The sequence below is a fragment of the Lissotriton vulgaris genome, chromosome 6, assembly GCF_964263255.1.
Source record: "Lissotriton vulgaris chromosome 6, aLisVul1.2, whole genome shotgun sequence".
Taxonomy (NCBI): Eukaryota; Metazoa; Chordata; class Amphibia; order Caudata; family Salamandridae; genus Lissotriton; species Lissotriton vulgaris.
Window position 1 is genome coordinate 22,714,719 of NC_141694.1, and position 19,837 is coordinate 22,734,555.

The following is a 19,837-nucleotide window of genomic DNA, read 5'->3' on the forward strand; positions in this document are numbered from 1 at the left end:
CAAGGCTGTCAGCCACAAGTAGGAGACGGCCCTATAACTGTTAGAGCACTGAGAGATTTTTATCCTAGAACCGCATACTTGCCCCCTGTAAAGAACTATGGTAGAGGCTATAGAAGCCACATATCCACCACCTCTCACATACCCACCTGTAATCATTTTTTCAGAATGGCCCGTTAAAAATGACTCTTAGCCTGGGCTTAGCCTTCACTTAAATAAGCTTTTATGAAATCTGGAATCCCGCATATTCTGAAGCCCATTTGTAATACTGTGATGAACTTATTGTCTACACTAGGAGAACTGTGGAGGAGACAGTATTAAGTGTGGAAAAGTCTTTATGATTAGATCATTCTCAACAAGAGACATTGAGGGTTGCTTCTCTTTTAACTTTATCGTTCCTTGATACAGTATTTCTCTTTTATTATGTATTGTAATGAATGTATTTTAACTTTTGTATTGTGCTTTTATGGTTGTTTTGTTTCAACCGAATAAAGCTTGTTGATTGATTGATTGATTGAATAAACCTGCTTTCAAATAAATGCTCCCAAGCAGCTGTAGTTTACTCTCCACCGCCCAGATGTTGCATTCGAGTACGGCCTGAGAGGTGTACGTCGCTGCTCTGTATTCTTTATTCTTTGACTTTAGTTTCCAGCATTACTCCTATCTATTTATTCTGCAATCATTCTTGCTGTGCTCACCTGCATGTCCTGAATACTGTTTTTCATTCATTCGCTCTTTTTTGCAATATTAAGAATCTGTAGGTGTGCAGACACCATTATCATGATTACTTTAGAAAGACTGCCGCTTCAGCCTGTAATCAGGGACTTTTGTTTGCCTTGGTGACGTCCCATTAGTTTGCAGAAGTCAGCGAGTAAATGAAGTAGTGCTGGTATAGGAGCTGCCTTGTGATTGGCTAATCTCTCTTCAGTGTCTTGTGGGATGACCACCATCGCTGGCTGCCATCTTGTGACTTCCATCTTGTGACTTGCCTCGTCTCCTCCTTATTCCCACAGACTCCGCCTCGTTGTGGTCATGGTGCTGCTCGCTGTCACCTCCGCGGATGAGAACCCACCTCCTGGGGCGCTGGACCTCTGGGGGGATGTCTGGCTCTTCCGCTTCGTCGTCAACATCGCCGGATACATGACCATCATGGTGCCAGGCTTCCTACTCATCCAGTACTTCAGACGGAAGAACTACATGGAGACAGGTGAGCCTGGGGACACCTGCTTATGTATTTAGGTACAGTTTGCACCCACCCAATTTAGAAGTGTGCAGAGGTGGTATCTGCATAGTGCATGGGGGCAGTGAGGGCAAATTGAGTGAGAGTTGTGTTCAGCTTTCCGTGTCTGCAGACTGATCAGGGGAAGGGGGTATGTACTGTTGGTTATTGCTTGGTTGTGTTCATAAGGAGTGCTGGCGGCCCAATGTGTGAAGGAAGGAGAGCTGTCCACGGCTACATATGACTGAGGGCCCCTTATGACATGACTCGGCCAGCTGTCCATGGTACATATGACTGAGGGCCCCTTATGACATGACTGGGCCAGCTGTCCATGGTACATATGACTGAGGGCCCCATATGACATGACTGGGCCAGCTGTCCATGGCTACATATGACTGAGGGCCCCTTATGACATGACTGGGCCAGCTGTCCATGGTACATATGACTGAGGGCCCCATATGACATGAGTGGGCCAGCTGTCCATGGTATATATGACCGAGGGCCCCTTATGACATGACTGGGCCAGCTGTCCACAACTTAATGACTGAGGGCCCCATATGACATGACTGGGCCAGCTGTTCACAACTACATATGATTGAGGGCTCCATATGACATGGCTGGGCCAGCTGTCCATGGTACTTATCACTGAGGGCCCCATATGACATGACTGGGCCAGCTGTCCGTGGTACATATGACTGAGGGCCCCATATGACATGGCTGGGCCAGCTGTCCACAACTACATATGACTAAGGGCCCCATATGACATGACTGGGCCAGCTGTCCATGGTACATATGACTGAGGGCCCCATATGACATGACTGGGCCAGATGTCCATGGTACATATGACTGAGGGCCCCATATGACATGACTGGGCCAGCTGTCCATGGTACATATGACTGAGGGCCCCATATGACATGAGTTGGCCAGCTGTCTACAACTACATATGACTAAGGGCCCCATATGACATGACTGGGCCAGATGTCCATGGTACATATGACTGAGGGCCCCATATGACATGACTGGGCCAGATGTCCATGGTACATATGACTAAGGGCCCCATATGACATGACTGGGCCAGCTGTCCATGGTACATATGACTGAGGGCCCCATATGACATGACTGGGCCAGCTGTCCATGGTACATATGACTGAGGGCCCCATATGACATGACTGGGCCAGCTGTCCATGGTACATATGACTGAGGGCCCCTTATGACATGACTGGGCCAGCTGTCCATGGTACATATGACTGAGGGCCCCTTATGACATGACTGGGCCAGCTGTCCATGGTACATATGACTGAGGGCCCCATATGACATGACTGGGCCAGCTGTCCATGGTACATATGACTGAGGGCCCCATATGACATGACTGGGCCAGCTGTCCATGGCTACATATGACTGAGGGCCCCTTATGACATGACTGGGCCAGCTGTCCATGGTACATATGACTGAGGGCCCCATATGACATGAGTGGGCCAGCTGTCCATGGTATATATGACCGAGGGCCCCTTATGACATGACTGGGCCAGCTGTCCACAACTTAATGACTGAGGGCCCCATATGACATTAGTTGGCCAGCTGTCCACAACTACATATGATTGAGGGACCTATATAACATGACAGGGCCATCTGTCCATGGTACATATGAATGTGGCCCCCATATGACTTGGCTGGGCGAGCTGTCCATGGTACATATGACTAAGGGCCCCATATGACATGACTGGGCCAGCTGTCCATGGTACATATGACTGAGGGCCCCTTATGACATGACTGGGCCAGCTGTCCATGGTACATATGACTGAGGGCCCCTTATGACATGACTGGGCCAGCTGTCCATGGTACATATGACTGAGGGCCCCATATGACATGACTGGACCAGCTGTCCATGGTACATATGACTGAGGGCCCCTTATGACATGACTGGGCCAGCTGTCCATGGTACATATGACTGAGGGCCCCTTATGACATGACTGGGCCAGCTGTCCATGGTACATATGACTGAGGGCCCCATATGACATGACTGGACCATTCCTTCCCCATTCGCTGACTCTGCTGCATGCATATCTAATACATTTGAAATGTTATCCTTAAAACGAGACACTGCTGGTAACCCTCAGAAAATGTCTTGCATTCTGCCCAAACATAGTGTAGTTTTTAGACTCCTGCAGAAAATACTCTCATTGATATCGAACACTCTGTCCTTCTGGTTCATTGATACAGACTTTCTGCAGTCTTGTCATAAGGTGTTCCTAGGTTGGTCCTATCACAACCTTTCCATTCCCTAATGGCGCTTTATTTACTTTGTGGTGCCTTGAATCGACAGCTCTGTTGCATTGCGCTAATACAGCCTTTACTTGGTGGGTACTATAATTACTGGGGTTCTTGAGTGTGAAGCAGTAAACACGGCATTTATCGGAAAATGGATATCTTGTTTGTCGCTTACTATTCGATATCCCTAGAGGATCAGAGTGACTGCCTCCTCTGATTTGAAACCAGCCCTCCTGGCACTTCCAGCAGCCTTGTACGAGGAGTAAGTCTTCTCCTGCGGAAGGATGGAGGGGGACTGGCCTTTCTTTTGTGCTGGAGTGGCCCACCTCTGCCAGTTGGAGGCGGCAGTGGGATGGAAACCAGAGCTGGACCTTTTTAGGCCTCGCAGCTAGACCGCTTGAACATTGTCGACGTTTCGACCCCAAAATAAATATGTGGGTAACTCTGATCCTTACAACGGGGGCCTTCCTCAGGACTGTGTGTAGGGCACCTATGCCACCAACAACTGAGTGGTAATATTTGTAAAGCTGGGCTGGAAACGCCGAACATGTTCTTTATGTCCGTGTGGGCAACAGTGAAGCGCACTGTGTCCGTTCACCATACACAATGGCAATCCAATGATATAATCATTTGGCAGGCTGGACAAGCATTTTCGTTGTAAATATTACTGCGGATGTATATATTGTCACTACCTTTCCTTCTCTCACTTCTTGCACCCACGAACACTTTCCCGTTTCCATTTGGGGCACCATCAAACGGTTTGCTATATATGTTCCAGATGTATACTGGTTTTCCAACATCTTATGGATGTTCGCTATGAAATAAATAATATCGAACAAGACATTTCAATGTAAAGAATTGAATGCACGCTTGCGTAATCTAAATTGTGTATTTTGAACTTGTCCTACTAGGACCCCTCCCCCCTCCTTTTTGTACTGCTTCTTATTGGTCAGCATCATTGTCAGATTAATTTGTAAACTTATTTTGTGGTTTTCCTTCCTCCTCTCATCCTTCCCTAATACCTAGCTTCTAAGCAGGTTCTTGATTGAATGACTTGTCCTTCCACTGCTTTCTTTCAGGGAACTTTATTTTTCTTTTAGCACTCCATGAGAGTGCATGTGTTTGCTTCCTCTCGCTCTCGTGTGCTACTTTCCCCTCCCTGGGTGTTTCATGTGCCCCCCCCCCCCCCCCTTCAGTGTTACCTTCCCCTGTTTTTTTTTTTTTTTTGCTTTGAACTTTTTTATATGTCCCCCAGACCTCATACTTCCCGTTGCTCCCCTGCTCACTTCCCATGTCTCTTCCCCTTGCGTTGACTTCTACCACACCTGCTCCCCTCTGCCCTACCCCCCTATTCTTCATTGTCTGAATGATATTTAAAGTACCAGGGGGTGAAACCCATGTTGAAAAAGGAAACCGCTGATTTTATTTAAAGTTTATCATGTTTGCACCTTTGAGAATCTTAAAACATGAACAAATGACCAGTATTTTTCTCTGGAATGGGTGTCTACCCTGTCCACCTCAGAGCACCATTCCATCTCTGAATCTGTTGTGCCTCTTTTAGGAGTCTCCCCTGGGGCTTTCACAGTCCTAAGAGGTGCCAAAGCATTGTCTAATCGGCACCTCCGTTGAGCCCACAGATGTGAACCTAGCCCAGACAGTGGCAGTCTCACATTCTGCACAGATCCTCTCTGGGGCTAGTGCACTCTTCAGTGATGGGCTGTGAGTGGTGCCCGGGGTGTACCTCTATCGCAGTCTCAAGCTGATGGCTGGGAGTGGTGCCCGGGGTGTACCTCTCTCACAGTCTGAATCTGATGGGCTGTGAATGGTGCCCGGGGTGTACCTCTCTCTGTCTCCTCAAGCTGATGGGCTGTGAATGGTGCCCGGGGTATACCTCTCTCACCGTCTCAAGCTGATGGCTGTAAATGGTGCTCGGGGTGTACCTCTCTATGTCTCCTCAAGCTGATGGGCTGTGAATGGTGCCCGGGGTGTACCTCTCACCATCTCCTCAAGCTGATGGCTGTGAATGGTGCCCGGGGTATACCTCTCTCACCGTCTCAAGCTGATGGCTGTGAATGGTGCCCGGGGTGTACCTCTCTCTGTCTCCTCAAGCTGATGGGCTGTGAATGGTGCCCGGGGTGTACCTCTCATCATCTCCTCCAGCTGATGGCTGTGAATGGTGCCCGGGGTGTACCTCTCTCTGTCTCCTCAAGCTGAGGGGCTGTGAATGGTGCCCGGGGTGTACCTCTCTCTGTCTCCTCAAGCTGATGACTGTGAATGGTGCCCGGGGTGTACCTCTCACCATCTCCTCAAGCTGATGACTGTGAATGGTGCCCAGGGTGTACCTCTCTCTGTCTCCTCAAGCTGATGGGCTGTGAATGGTGCCCGGAGTGTACCTCTCACCATCTCCTCATGCTGATGGCTGAGAGTGGTGCCCGTGGTGTACCTCTCTCTGTCTCCTCAAGTTGATGACTGTGAATGGTGCCCAGGGTGTACCTCTCTCTGTCTCCTCAAGCTGAGGGGCTGTGAATGGAGCCCGGGGTCTACCTCTCTCTGTCTCCTCAAGCTGATGACTGTGAATGGTGCCCGGGGTGTACCTCTCTCTGTCTCCTCAAGCTGATGGGCTGTGAATGGTGCCTGGAGTGTACCTCTCACCATCTCCTCAAGCTGATGGCTGTGAATGGTGCCCGGGGTGTACCTCTCACCATCTCCTCAAGCTCATGGCTGTGGATGGTGCCCGGGGTGTACCTCTCACCATCTCCTCATGCTGATGGCTGAGAGTGGTGCCCGGGGTGTACCTCTCTCTGTCTCCTCAAGTTGATGACTGTGAATGGTGCCCGGGGTGTACCTCTCACCATCTCCTCAAGCTAATGACTGTAAATGGTGCCCGGGGTGTACCTCTATCTGTCTCCTCAAGCTGATGGGCTGTGAATGGTGCCCGGAGTGTACCTCTCTCTGTCTCCTCAAGCTGATGGGCTGTGAATGGTGCCTGGGGTGTACCTCTCACCATCTCCTCAAGCTGATGGGCTGTGAATGGTGCCCGGGGTGTACCTCTCTCTGTCTCCTCAAGCTGATGGGCTGTGAATGGTGCCCGGGGTATACCTCTCTCACCGTCTCAAGCTGATGGCTGTGAATGGTGTGTGGGGTGTACCTCTCTCTGTCTCCTCAAGCTGATGGGCTGAGAGTGGTGCCCGGGGTGTACCTCTCACCGTCTTTTCAAGCTGATGGCTGTGAATGGTGCCCGGGGTGTACCTCTCACCATCTCCTCAAGCTGATGGCTGAGAGTGGTGCCCGGGGTGTACCTCTCACCGTCTTTTCAAGCTGATGGCTGTGAATGGTGCCCGGGGTGTACCCTCACCATCTCCTCAAGCTAATGACTGTAAATGGTGCCCGGGGTGTACCTCTATCTGTCTCCTCAAGCTGATGGCTGTGAATGGTGCCTGGGGTGTACCTCTCTCTGTCTCCTCAAGCTGATGGCTGTGAATGGTGCCCGGGGTGTACCTCTCTCCCAGTCTCTTCAAGCTGATGGGCTGTGAGTGGTGCCCGGGGTGTACCTCTCTCACCGTCTCTTCAAGCTGATGGCTGTGAATGGTGCCCGGGGTGTACCCTCACCATCTCCTCAAGCTGATGGGCTGTGAATGGTGCCCGGGGTGTACCTCTCATCATCTCCTCAAGCTGATGGGCTGTGAATGGTGCCCGGGGTGTACCTCTCACTGTCTTTTTTCAAGCTGATGGCTGTGAATGGTGCCCGGGGTGTACCTCTCTCTGTCTCCTTTAGCTGATGGGCTGTGAATGGTGCCCGGGGTGTACCTCTCACCATCTCCTCAAGCTGATGGGCTGTGAATGGTGCCCGGGGTGTACCTTTCACCATCTCCTCAAGCTAATGACTGTAAATGGTGCCTGGGGTGTACCTCTCTCTGTCTCTTCAAGCTGATGGGCTGTGAATGGTGCCCGGGGTGTACCTCTGTCAGTCTCCTCAAGCTGATGGCTGTGAATGGTGCCTGGGGTGTACCTCTCTCTGTCTCCTCAAGCTGATGGCTGTGAATGGTGCCCGGGGTGTACCTCTCTCACCGTCTCTTCAAGCTGATGGGCTGTGAGTGGTGCCCGGGGTGTACCTCTCTCACCGTCTCTTCAAGCTGATGGGCTGTGAGTGGTGCCCGGGGTGTACCTCTCACCATCTCCTCAAGCTGATTGCTGAGAGTGGTGCCCGGGGTGTACCTCTTACCGTCTTTTCAAGCTGATGGCTGTGAATGGTGCCCGGGGTGTACCTCTCTCTGTCTCCTCAAGTTGATGGGCTGTGAATGGTGCCCGGGGTGTACCTCTCTCTGTCTCCTCAAGCTGATGGGCTGTGAATGGTGCCCGGGGTGTACCTCTCACCATCTCCTCAAGCTGATGGGCTGTGAATGGTGCCCGGGGTGTGCCCTCACCATCTCCTCAAGCTAATGACTGTAAATGGTGCCCGGGGTGTACCTCTCTCTGTCTCCTCAAGCTGATGGGCTGTGAATGGTGCCCGGGGTGTACCTCTCTCTGTCTCCTCAAGCTGATGGGCTGTGAATGGTGCCCGGGGTGTACCTCTCACCATCTCCTCAAGCTGATGGGCTGTGAATGGTGCCCGGGGTGTACCTCTCACTGTCTCCTTTAGCTGATGGGCTGTGAATGGTGCCCGGGGTGTACCTCTATCTGTCTCCTCAAGCTGATGGCTGTGAATGGTGCCAGGGGTGTACCTCTCTCTGTCTCCTCAAGCTGATGGCTGTGAATGGTGCCCGGGGTGTACCTCTCTCACCGTCTCTTCAAGCTGATGGGCTGTGAGTGGTGCCCGGGGTGTACCTCTCACCATCTCCTCAAGCTGATGGCTGAGAGTGGTGCCCGGGGTGTACCTCTCACCGTCTTTTCAAGCTGATGGCTGTGAATGGTGCCCGGGGTGTACCCTCACCATCTCCTCAAGCTAATGACTGTAAATGGTGCCCGGGGTGTACCTCTCTCTGTCTCCTCAAGCTGATGGGCTGTGAATGGTGCCCGGGGTGTACCTCTGTCTGTCTCCTCAAGCTGATGGCTGTGAATGGTGCTCGGGGTGTACCTCTCATCATCTCCTCAAGCTGATGGCTGTGAGTGGTGCCCGGGGTGTACCTCTCTCTGTCTCCTCAAGCTGAGGGGCTGTGAATGGTGCCCGGGGTGTACCTCATCATCTCCTCAAGCTGATGGCTGTGGATGGTGCCCGGGGTGTACCTCTCATCATCTCCTCAAGCTGATGACTGTGAATGGTGCCCGGGGTGTACCTCTCTCTGTCTCCTCAAGCTGATAGGCTGTGAATGGTGCCCGGGGTGTACCTCTCACCATCTCCTCATGCTGATGGCTGAGAATGGTGCCCGGGGTGTACCTCTCTCTGTCTCCTCAAGCTGATGGGCTGTGAATGGTGCCCAGGGTGTACCTCTCACCATCTCCTCAAGCTGATGGGCTGTGAATGGTGCCCGCGGTGTACCTCTCACCATCTCCTCAAGCTGATGGCTGTGGATGGTGCCCGGGGTGTACCTCTCTCTGTCTCCTCAAGCTGATGGCTGTGAATGGTGCCCGGGGTGTACCTCTCACCATCTCCTCAAGCTGATGGGCTGTGAATGGTGCCCGCGGTGTACCTCTCACCATCTCCTCAAGCTGATGGGCTGTGAATGGTGCCCGGGGTGTACCTCTCACCATCTCCTCCAGCTGATGGCTGTGAATGGTGCCCGGGGTGTACCTCTCTCTGTCTCTTCAAGCTGATGGGCTGTGAATGGTGCCCGGGGTGTAACTCTCATCATCTCCTTTAGCTGATGGGCTGTGAATGGTGCCCGGGGTGTACCTCTGTCTGTCTCCTCAAGCTGATGGCTGTGAATGGTGCCCGGGTGTACCTTTCTCTGTCTCCTCAAGCTGATGGGCTGTGAATGGTGCCCGGGGTGTACCTCTCACCATCTCCTCAAGCTAATGACTGTAAATGGTGCCCGGGGTGTACCTCTATCTGTCTCCTCAAGCTGATGGGCTGTGAATGGTGCCCGGGGTATACCTCTCTCACCGTCTCAAGCTGATGGCTGTGAATGGTGCCCGGGGTGTACCTCTCTCGGTCTCCTCAAGCTGATGGGCTGTGAATGGTGCCCGGGGTGTACCTCTCACCATCTCCTCCAGCTGATGGCTGTGAATGGTGCCCGGGGTGTACCTCTCTCTGTCTCCTCAAGCTGATGGGCTGTGAATGGTGCCCGGGGTGTAACTCATCATCTCCTCAAGCTGATGGCTGTGGATGGCGCCCGGGGTGTACCCTCACCATCTCTTCAAGCTGATGGGCTGTGAATGGTGCCCGGGGTGTACCTCTCTCTGTCTCCTCAAGCTGATGGGCTGTGAATGGTGCCCGGGGTGTAACTCTCACCATCTCCTCAAGCTGATGAGCTGTGAATGGTGCCCGGGGTGTACCTCTCTCTGTCTCCTCAAGCTGATGGGCTGTGAATGGTGCCCGGGGTGTACCTCTATCTGTCTCCTCAAGCTGATGGGCTGTGAATGGTGCCCGGGGTGTACCTTTCTCTGTCTCCTCAAGCTGATGGCTGTGAATGGTGCCCGGGTTGTACCTCTCACCATCTCCTCAAGCTGATGACTGTAAATGGTGCCCGGGGTGTACCTCTCTCTGTCTCCTCAAGCTGATGGGCTGTGAATGGTGCCCGGGGTGTAACTCTCACCATCTCCTCAAGCTGATGGGCTGTGAATGGTGCCCGGGGTGTACCTCTCTCTGTCTCCTTTAGCTGATGGGCTGTGAATGGTGCCCGGGGTGTACCTCTCTCTCTCTGTCTCTCTGTCTCTCTGTCTCTCTGTCTCTCTGTCTCTCTGTCTCTCTGTCTCTCTGTCTCTCTGTCTCTCTGTCTCTCTGTCTCACAGTCTCCTCAAGCTGATGGGCTGTGAATGGTGCCCGGGTTGTACCTCTCACCATCTCCTCAAGCTGATGACTGTAAATGGTGCCCGGAGTGTACCTCTCTCTGTCTCCTCAAGCTGATGGCTGTGGATGGTGCCCGGGGTGTACCTCACTCTGCTCAGGTGATGGTTGGAGGCGGTGCCCTCTCAGAGGAGGGGCTGTGAACAGAGCCCAGACTGCCCCTTCCTCACTCTGCCCTCAGGTGATGGGTGAAGGCGGTGCCCTCTCAGGTGAGGGGCAATGGACAGAGCCTAGGCTGCATCTGTCTCACTCTCTGCTCAGGTGATGGGTGGAGGCGGTGCCCTCTCAGGGGAGCGGTAATGAACAGAGCCCAGGCTGCACCTGTCTCTCTCTCCTATCAGGGGCTGGGTGAAGGCGGTGCCCTCTCAGGTGAGGGGTAATGAACAGAGCCCAGGCTGCACCTGTCTCACTCTCCCCTCAGGTGAAGGGTGAAGGCGGTGCTCTCTCAGGTGAAGGCTGTGAACAGAGCCCAGGCTGCACCTGTCTCACTCTCTGCTCAGGTGATGGGTGGAGGCGGTGCCCTCTCAGGTGAGGGGCTGTGAACAGAGGCCAGGCTGCACCTGTCTCACTCTCTGCTCAGGTGATGGCAGGGGGCAGTGCCCTCTCAGGTGAGGGGCTGTGAACAGAGCCCAGGCTGCACCTGTCTTACTCTCTGCTCGGGTGATGGCAGGGGGCAGTGCCCTCCCAGGTGATGGCCCTCAGGCTGGCTTACGCTTAGCACCTGGCACTCTGTACACATTGCAGGCTGGTATCTGAGCCCCACCCTCGCATCCTGTTCCAGCTCCCTCCACGGTGCATCCGGATTCCTCCTGGCCATAACCGAGCGGTGCGTAGAGGTCTCTTTGTCTGCCATGTTAGCTGTCACTAGTAGTTTACAAATGTCAACAAACAGGTGTTTGAACCAAGGCTATTCTCTTGTGTCGTGAAGTACCCAGGTAGGCCGCCATCTGCCTTGTTTGCACGAGGGGTGTGGTGACATTTCTGCCTGAACGTGCAGTCTCTCTATGCACTGTCCGATGTCCAGCCATGTGTCCCCTGAACATGAGGTCTCCTCTCTTTACTGCCAGAGATATACAGCAATGTGTCTTTCTGATTCCCATAGCTGAGATGTACAGTCATGTGTCTGCCAGAACAAGCAGTCTCGCCTCTGTCATTGTGGATATACATGTACAGTCGTATGTCTCCTAAACATACTGCTCTATTCAGTCATAGATATACAGCTATGTGTCTCTTGAATATGCTCTTTCCTCTCTCCAGTCTCATAGATGCCGGATTTGGTGACTAATGCATCCAGTGTAGCGGCCTGTGTTTAACCTCATGGTCACTGCTTCAAATCCCAGCAGGGCCACCCCGCCTTTCATCCTTCTGAAGTCGATAACAATAAACATCTGTTATTCAGCGCCAAGATACCCTTGGGTGAACGTGCGCTTTACAAATGTACACCTTATGTTATGTTCAGACTTGTCTCCTGAACATGCTCTCGCCTCCCCTCCACAGAGAGCAGAGATATTCAGCATGTCTCATAATCATGCTGTCTTTTCACTGAGAGCGGACTTGTGCAGTCATGTCTCTAAAGACGGATGTGTCTCTTAAACGCTGTTTTTTCACCGTGAGATGACGTATACAGCCATGCGCTCTCTTCTTCACCAAGAGTATTAATGTACATCCATGCATCTCCTGAACACGAATGAACGGGTGACCGATAGAGAGAAAAAACAAAGCGCGGATCATAGGCGAAAGCCACCGCAATACATTTGGAGGCAAAAAAGAAAATTTAATGATTGATTCTTCGACTGGATACATATTCGAAGTCCCCCGTAGAACCCATATGCGGGTTGGAATTATCACTGCATTACACTAAAGAAAATACAGATCTGGAAATAGCCTTGAAAAAGTTGTGGGTTACATTCCCAATTACGACGAAACACATGTTGGCTGTGTGAACGCTTTCCAGTGATCAAGAATAAAACTTGGAATTGAATTACGAGAACAAGAACTCTAATCTACTTTTCCTGCAAGAACCGGTGGAAACACTGATACACATGAACTATATTATAACTATACGTGTGCTAGGGAGTGTTGTGTCTCCTGAACATACCCTGCCCCTGCTGCGAGAACATAGGCGAGTCATGGCCACTCTTTCTACGGTTCGGCATGTAGCTTTGGCTCCGGAGTGACGTCACCCATTACATCATCGTCCATTGTGGTGGGTAGGTTTATTTCTAGTCCCATAGCCAAACTCTTTAGTTTAACTGTACAAGTACCACAGATGATTCGAGTAATCTGGCGTTCACGCTGCCTAACACCAGATCAAAGGACTGGGTTAGATGGATGGATGGATGGATGGATGAATGAATGAATGAATGATATGTAGGGTGAGCAGACGTCCCAGATTTCTGTTCAACAGGAGGAAGAAGAGGAGGCACCGGCAGCCCACGAGAAATCCTTGTCCATTCATGATTCGGACTCTGGTTCAGGCATGGAACAATTTTCAGCCATTCTCCAGTCTGCTCAGAAACATCAGACTGTGAGTAAAACTGTCCCAGATCCAAAGACCAGAAAAATTGCTCCATCCTAAAACACTTGTTATCGTTTGGCAACCACTCAGCGAACATCCACCTCCGTGACAAAAGTCTTGGTGCTTTCGGTGCTACTAAACCAAAACTTTCTTTGGCTCCGAAATGGTACACATTCAGACCAAAAATTCCACCTGAAACAGTCCTCGATGTTATGCCGGAACGCCTCGATCCAAAGCAAAAAACATTTCAAATTCAATTGGGAACTAAGAAAATAATTTTTCAGCCGGCTAAGCCTCAGTCCTCTAAAAGACGATTAGCTTTGGAAGATGCTAAAGACATTCCTTTACAACATCTCAAAAAGAAGAAAATGGACATTGCTACTAGCCCTTTCCACATTCCCATACCTACCTCTCCAAACCCACCAACACCTCCCCCTGCTGCCTCTCAACTCCTGATTCACCACAAGATTCTGAAGCGGGCACATGTCCCCTCATTCATCCGTCATAGATGAGGTTGATAATGTACAAGAGGACACACATCCTGGGGATGCTTATGATATAGATTCACAAGGGGATACAGAACCAGACCTTTATCCCACACGTCCATCCCCACTACGTGATGCCTCTGCCTATTAAGATCTAATATCCAGAGCTGCAGCTTTCTATAACAGACCATATTTTTTGAAACACTATACACTGCTCAAAGAGGTTCATAATATTTACCACTCCCTAAAGGAATGCTACGTCATGTGGATGAAATGTTTGAGGACCCTGTAAAAGCACGAATCATAACCCCACGAGTGGACTAAAAATGTAAGGCTACACCTTCGGATCCTATGTACATCAGAGGGCAATTAACACCAGATTGGCTGGTAGAGGCTAATGCACACAAAAGGACTCGCCTCCCCCAGAAATGGAGTCAACGTTGATTGACGCCTCCGGTGAAAGGATGGTACACATGTCTGAACTGGGGTGGCAGAGTGGGCTAAAGAACGGTGATGGATTAATCCCAGATCTTTTGACTGGTGGTGAGTGTTTGATTGGTTCAGATGCTCCGTCCATCACCACCCCCTTTTGTACCACTTTTGGCTGCCATAAGTGTGGCAGGGTATGCTCAGACGTGAGTCCCTTGCTCACTTTGCCACTGGATTCAAGCAAGCCGGGCTGAAAATGGCTGGAATGCCAGAATCCTGTCCTCGGAAGCTTGTTTCCGGTCCAGGGAAGACATGGCTTGGCAGTTCGGGCTGGACTGTTCCCATGAGGCACAGGGTCAGACTGATTTGCATATAGCCATGTCTGAACTGGGGTGGCAGAGTGGGCTAAAGAATGGTGATGGATTAAACCCAGATCTTTTGACTGGGTGTGAGTGTTTTTTATTGGTTCAGATGCTCTGTACATCACCACCCCCCTTTTTTACCGCTTTGCTCGCCATAAGTTGGCAGGGTATGCTCAGACGTGAGTCCCTTGCTCACTTTGCCACTGGATTCAAGCAAGCCTGGCTGAAGACGGCTGGAATGCTAGAAACCGGTCCTCGGAAGCTTGTTTCCGGTCCAGGGAAGACATGGCTTGGCAGTTCGGGCTGGACTGTTCCCATGAGGCACAGGGTCAGACTGATTTGCATATAGCCATGTCTGAAGTGGGATGGCAGAGTGGGCTAAAGAACGGTGATGGATTAAACCCAGATCTTATGACTGGGTGTGAGTGTTTGATTGGTTCAGATGCTCCGTCCATTACCACCCCCTTTTGTACTGCTTCCGGTGAAAGGATAGCAGCACCATTTGCTAATCAGTGTGGTATTGCCAACAGGCAGGCTCTTTTAGCTCCTTACACCAAGGCTAATTGGGATGAAATGGAGGGCTCCTCCAACATCTCCCAGAAAACTACAAGGAAAGGGGTTCTGTAATTGTTAACAAGGGGAAACTAATCCCCAATAACTCAATAAAATGTGCACTACGCTGCGGACACTGCGGCGAGAGGCATAAACACCATCCTTCTTTTACGTAGTCCTGCTTGGCTCCGTGTCTCCTGTTTTAAACCTGAAGCGCAACAAACCATTCTTATTCTCCCGTTGACACAGAGCACATCTTTGGCCCTCAGGAAAACGCAGCCCTTGTAAAATTAAACTAGGAAATAACGCACACGAGCTGCGTGGAATTCCTATGTCCATTTTCAAAACCCCCGAGAAAAGGACTCTGGGCTGCGCGACACTGGATGCCCAGTGTACGGTAGGCCCGAGACCTAAAAAGGACACGGATATCGCTAATTTAATGGGGGCCTTACAAACTACCACATATTGGGGGTCCTTTCGTAGACCCAATTTCAAACACGGTGCTAGCTCTGCCTCCACTGATAACCACAGGGACTTCCAACAAAAATTGAGGACAGCCCTTAACTGGTAAAACCTTTCACAGGGTAGCATACAGAGGAGATGATTTCAAGGGCAGTGGTCACAGAAATAATACCTGGACCGCAAATGCAAACACCAAAAAATGACTTTCTTACCATTGCCCCCCCCCCCCCCCCCCGTCCACTTAACACCTGTCGGTGGACACCTTTAAAAAATGTTATTGTCATGAGAAAACATCACAACAGATCAGTGGGTGTTGGACATTATCCAACTTGGCTATTGGCTGGAGCTCATCACAACTCCTCCAAATATTCCACCACACCAACTATCCATACAACACCAATCTCTCCTCCAACAGGAGATAGCCGCTCTATTACTCAAAGGGGCTATATAACCAGTCCAAAGACAATCGCGTAACAGGTATATTCACCATACTTTTTCATTACCAAAAAAGATGGCTCACGAGCCATTCTCGACCTCAGCCCACTCGGTCATTAGATCGTATCGGAAAACTCCCACATGGCCACTCTCCAGAAGTGAATCCACTATTGCAAAAAGGCGGCTTCATGGCCGCTTTAGACCCAAAGGATGCCTTTTTCCACATACCCATACATCCCTCACACTGGAAATACTTCCAGTTTGTCTTGCTAGGAAAACATAGTGGAGTGGTGTGGCTCACTGGTTAGAGGCGGCAGACCCGGAAGCAGAGAACGGCCCGGGACCAGGGTTCAATTCCCGGCGCGGCAGTGTCGTGGACCAGGGTCAGCGGACTCGATAATTCTCACCTCAGTGCCTACTCTAACCAGGGATCACACTCGGCAACTCTGGGCATTAGCTTGCCTCATCTCTACAACGGCCCCCCACATACGCCGGGGATGCCTGGTTTCACCTTGGAGATACCCAGCAGGGACCATCTCACAGGGATAGCCGGGACGGGTTCCCCAGCGGTCTACAGCGCCGCGACGCCTCAGGGCAGCAGTGCGCTTTACAAGACCACATACATTACATACATTACATTACATTATCAGTTCAAAGTTCTTTCCTCTGTAGTTCCCTCCGCACCACGGGTATTACCAAAATGCCTAGTACTAGTGGTGTCACACCTGCGCAAGCAACACATACATTTGTTTCCTTATTTAGAAGATTGGCTCATAAAAGCAAACAGCTACCAACTTTGTAAACCGCATACACAATAAGTGCTCATCCTATTGCATCACCTAGGGTTTACCATCAATCTACAAAAATCGAACCTTCAGTGATCTCCACTACAGTCATATTTAGGAGCTATATTCACCACACACTTAAGACTAGCATACTCAAATGCGGCTAGGATACAAAACATTCTCTCTCTAATGCAACACCTTCAACCTCTGACCCAAGTCAAAATACTTGTGCAACTTTTAGGCATGATGACCTACTGCATATCAATAGTTCCACGTGCCCTGTTACATACGAGACCAGTGCGAGAATGTCTCTTGCGTCCATGGACAGTCATAGGGTCAACTACACGATCTAGTGTTGGTAGACAGCCACACACATCACTCTCTGCAGTGGTGAAATCCACAACCCTATCCAAAGGGCAGTTGTGTCTAGACCCAGTTCCCCAACCCATTTTTACATCAGATGCATTCCTGACTGGTTGGAGAGCTCACCTGCAGAATCTTATAATTCATGTGATGTGGGACTCCACACACAGGAGTTTCCATATCAATTCCCTAGAGCTTCAAGCTGTTGACCTTGCATTGAAAGCATTCCTATTTCACCTACTGCACAAAGTTGTCCTAATTTGGATGGACAATATGACAACAATGTTCCATCTACAAAAATGGGGGAGGGGAATGCACGCTCTGAAATGATCCCACTTAGCTCAAATCATTTGGCGCTTTGCGATACATCACAACGTTCATATTCAGCAGAACCTGCACCAGGGATAAGCAATCACTTCAATTGATCTCAACAATGAATTGATATTCTTACACAAGCTTGCCTTCGGATACACCGGCTACCTTTACTTCGAAAACTTATAGTGGAAAATCTATTTTAGACCATGTGGTACTGTGAAGTACCTCCATCTTCTTATTGAAAGATCTAAAGGTCTTTAATTCTCCCTATAGTTACCACAAAGTACTAACTCTTACCGTAAATCTAAATTTATCTTCGAACGATCCATGGGCACTAAACGGTGAATCTGTTAGTTTTGCTAAGAAAACAGGGTGATGTCATTGGGATAACAAAGCCATCTTGGGCCTGGACAGTGTTCTAGAGGCCACTGTAGAGAACTTGTCTAGTTGAAATGGAATAGAAATTGCCAGTTTTAATGCATTTATGTTTAAAGAGATAGAAATTGCGAAGAAGTTGAATCAAAGAAAAAGTACTAAAGTAGTCCCCAGAACCCTCCTGCCTCTTAACCCTTTGCAATTCAGAAAAGGGGGTGGTGATGAACAGAGTGTCTGAATTAAGCAGACCACTCTTACCCAGTCCAAAGATCAGGGCTTGATCCATCACCGTTATTTATCTCACTGCCCCATCCCAGCTCAGAACCTGGCTATATGCAAATCAGTCTGTCCCTGGCCCAGTGCATCATGGGAACAGGGCAGACTAAACTACCAAGCCAATTCTGCTCATTGCACCATCAGGATTCAAGCAAACCGGGCTGAAGACGGCTGTAATGCCAGAAACCGGTCCCCGGGAGCTTGTTTCCTTCCCAGTGTAAGAATTGGCTTTTGTAGTTTGGTTTGCCCTGTTCCCATCATGCACTGGGACAGGAACAGACTAATTTGCATACAGCCAGGTTCTGAAACTGGGATGGTGCAGTGAGCTAAAAAACGGTGTTGGATCTAGCCCTGATCTCTTCACTCTTCGCTTTTGGGCTGAGTGGTCGCTCCCCAGCGTGGTATCGTTCTGCAGCGCTTTGCTTTGCTTTTAAAAGTGCCTCGTATTTATTGCCTACTGTTTGCCTTGGTTGCCGCTTTATTTGTATGCACTTTGGTTTTTCCCTGTGTCACTTTCACGCTGATTGCGCGTTTTCCCCCTAGCGCTCCGCTCTGCTCACCCCTCCGCCTCCATTTTATTTGTTGTTGTGCTCCTCTGTAGCCCGCCCCGCCTCCCAGCTGAGACGCCCTCCCACTGTCTACAAACAGCGCTCCACTCCCTGGAAACGCTGTGATTCACTCTTCGCTTTTGGGCTGAGTGGTCGCTCCCCAGCGTGGTATCGTTCTGCAGCGCTTTGCTTTGCTTTTAAAAGTGCCTCGTATTTATTGCCTACTGTTTGCCTTGGTTGCCGCTTTATTTGTATGCACTTTGGTTTTTCCCTGTGTCACTTTCACGCTGATTGCGCGTTTTCCCCCTAGCGCTCCGCTCTGCTCACCCCTCCGCCTCCATTTTATTTGTTGTTGTGCTCCTCTGTAGCCCGCCCCGCCTCCCAGCTGAGACGCCCTCCCACTGTCTACAAACAGCGCTCCACTCCCTGGAAACGCTGTGATTCACTCTTCGCTTTTGGGCTGAGTGGTCGCTCCCCAGCGTGGTATCGTTCTGCAGCGCTTTGCTTTGCTTTTAAAAGTGCCTCGTATTTATTGCCTACTGTTTGCCTTGGTTGCCGCTTTATTTGTATGCACTTTGGTTTTTCCCTGTGTCACTTTCACGCTGATTGCGCGTTTTCCCCCTAGCGCTCCGCTCTGCTCACCCCTCCGCCTCCATTTTATTTGTTGTTGTGCTCCTCTGTAGCCCGCCCCGCCTCCCAGCTGAGACGCCCTCGCCCCTCCCCCTCCACCATCCATATATGACCGGAGTTCCCGCGCGCAGCGTTCACGCGCAGCGACCGCGCCCAATCCGCGCCCAATCCGCGCCGAAGGTGCGCCAAAGGTAAGCCCGTCTACGCCCGTCCGCGCCTGGACCGCGCCCAGCGCCAGACCCCCTGCCCCTCGCGCTGCCCAGCCCTCCTGCATTACCTACGATGCCGCCACCCTCCTAGCCCTTAACCCCGGTCGCGCCCCCAACTGCGTCCAAGCCGCTCCTGGACACACCCATGGACCTTTCTCTTGCTACTCCTGTAAATTCAGCGGCACCGACAACATCTCCGCTACGACCACACCACAGATTCCCGACCCCAACCACCTACAATGCATCCTTCTCAACACCCGATCGGTCCACAGACACGCCATCGACCTATGGAATCTACTAGACACCATCTCTCCAGACGTCGCCTTCCTAACAGAAACATGGATGAACGCCTCCTCCGCCCCAGACATCACCATTGCCATCCCTGAAGATTATAAGATCACACACAAGGACCGTACCGGCCACACAGGAGGAGGAATCGCTATCGTCCATAAAAAATCAATCCACATCTCAAACAGCTCTGACGTCAACCTCGCCAACTCTGAACACCTTCACTTCCAGATCCACATCGACCCCAAGACCACACTCAGAGGCACCCTCCTCTACAGACCACCAGGACCCCGCGCAAAATTCAGTGAGGACATCACGGACTTCATCACTCCACACGCGCTCCCCTCCAAAGATTACATCCTTCTGGGAGACCTCAAC

At 51.0% G+C, this 19,837-nt stretch overlaps 1 protein-coding gene across 1 annotated transcript in view; it reads left to right on the plus strand.

Moving 5' to 3' along the window:
- The window catches only part of SLC35B2 (solute carrier family 35 member B2), a 210,218-nt gene that overhangs the window by 91,107 nt on the left and 99,274 nt on the right, over positions 1-19,837 (plus strand). Inside the window, exon 2 of the mRNA XM_086925858.1 lies at positions 1,011-1,204. Within this exon, the coding sequence (XP_086781984.1) occupies positions 1,011-1,204 (194 nt within the window). The remainder of the gene's footprint in view (positions 1-1,010; positions 1,205-19,837) is intronic.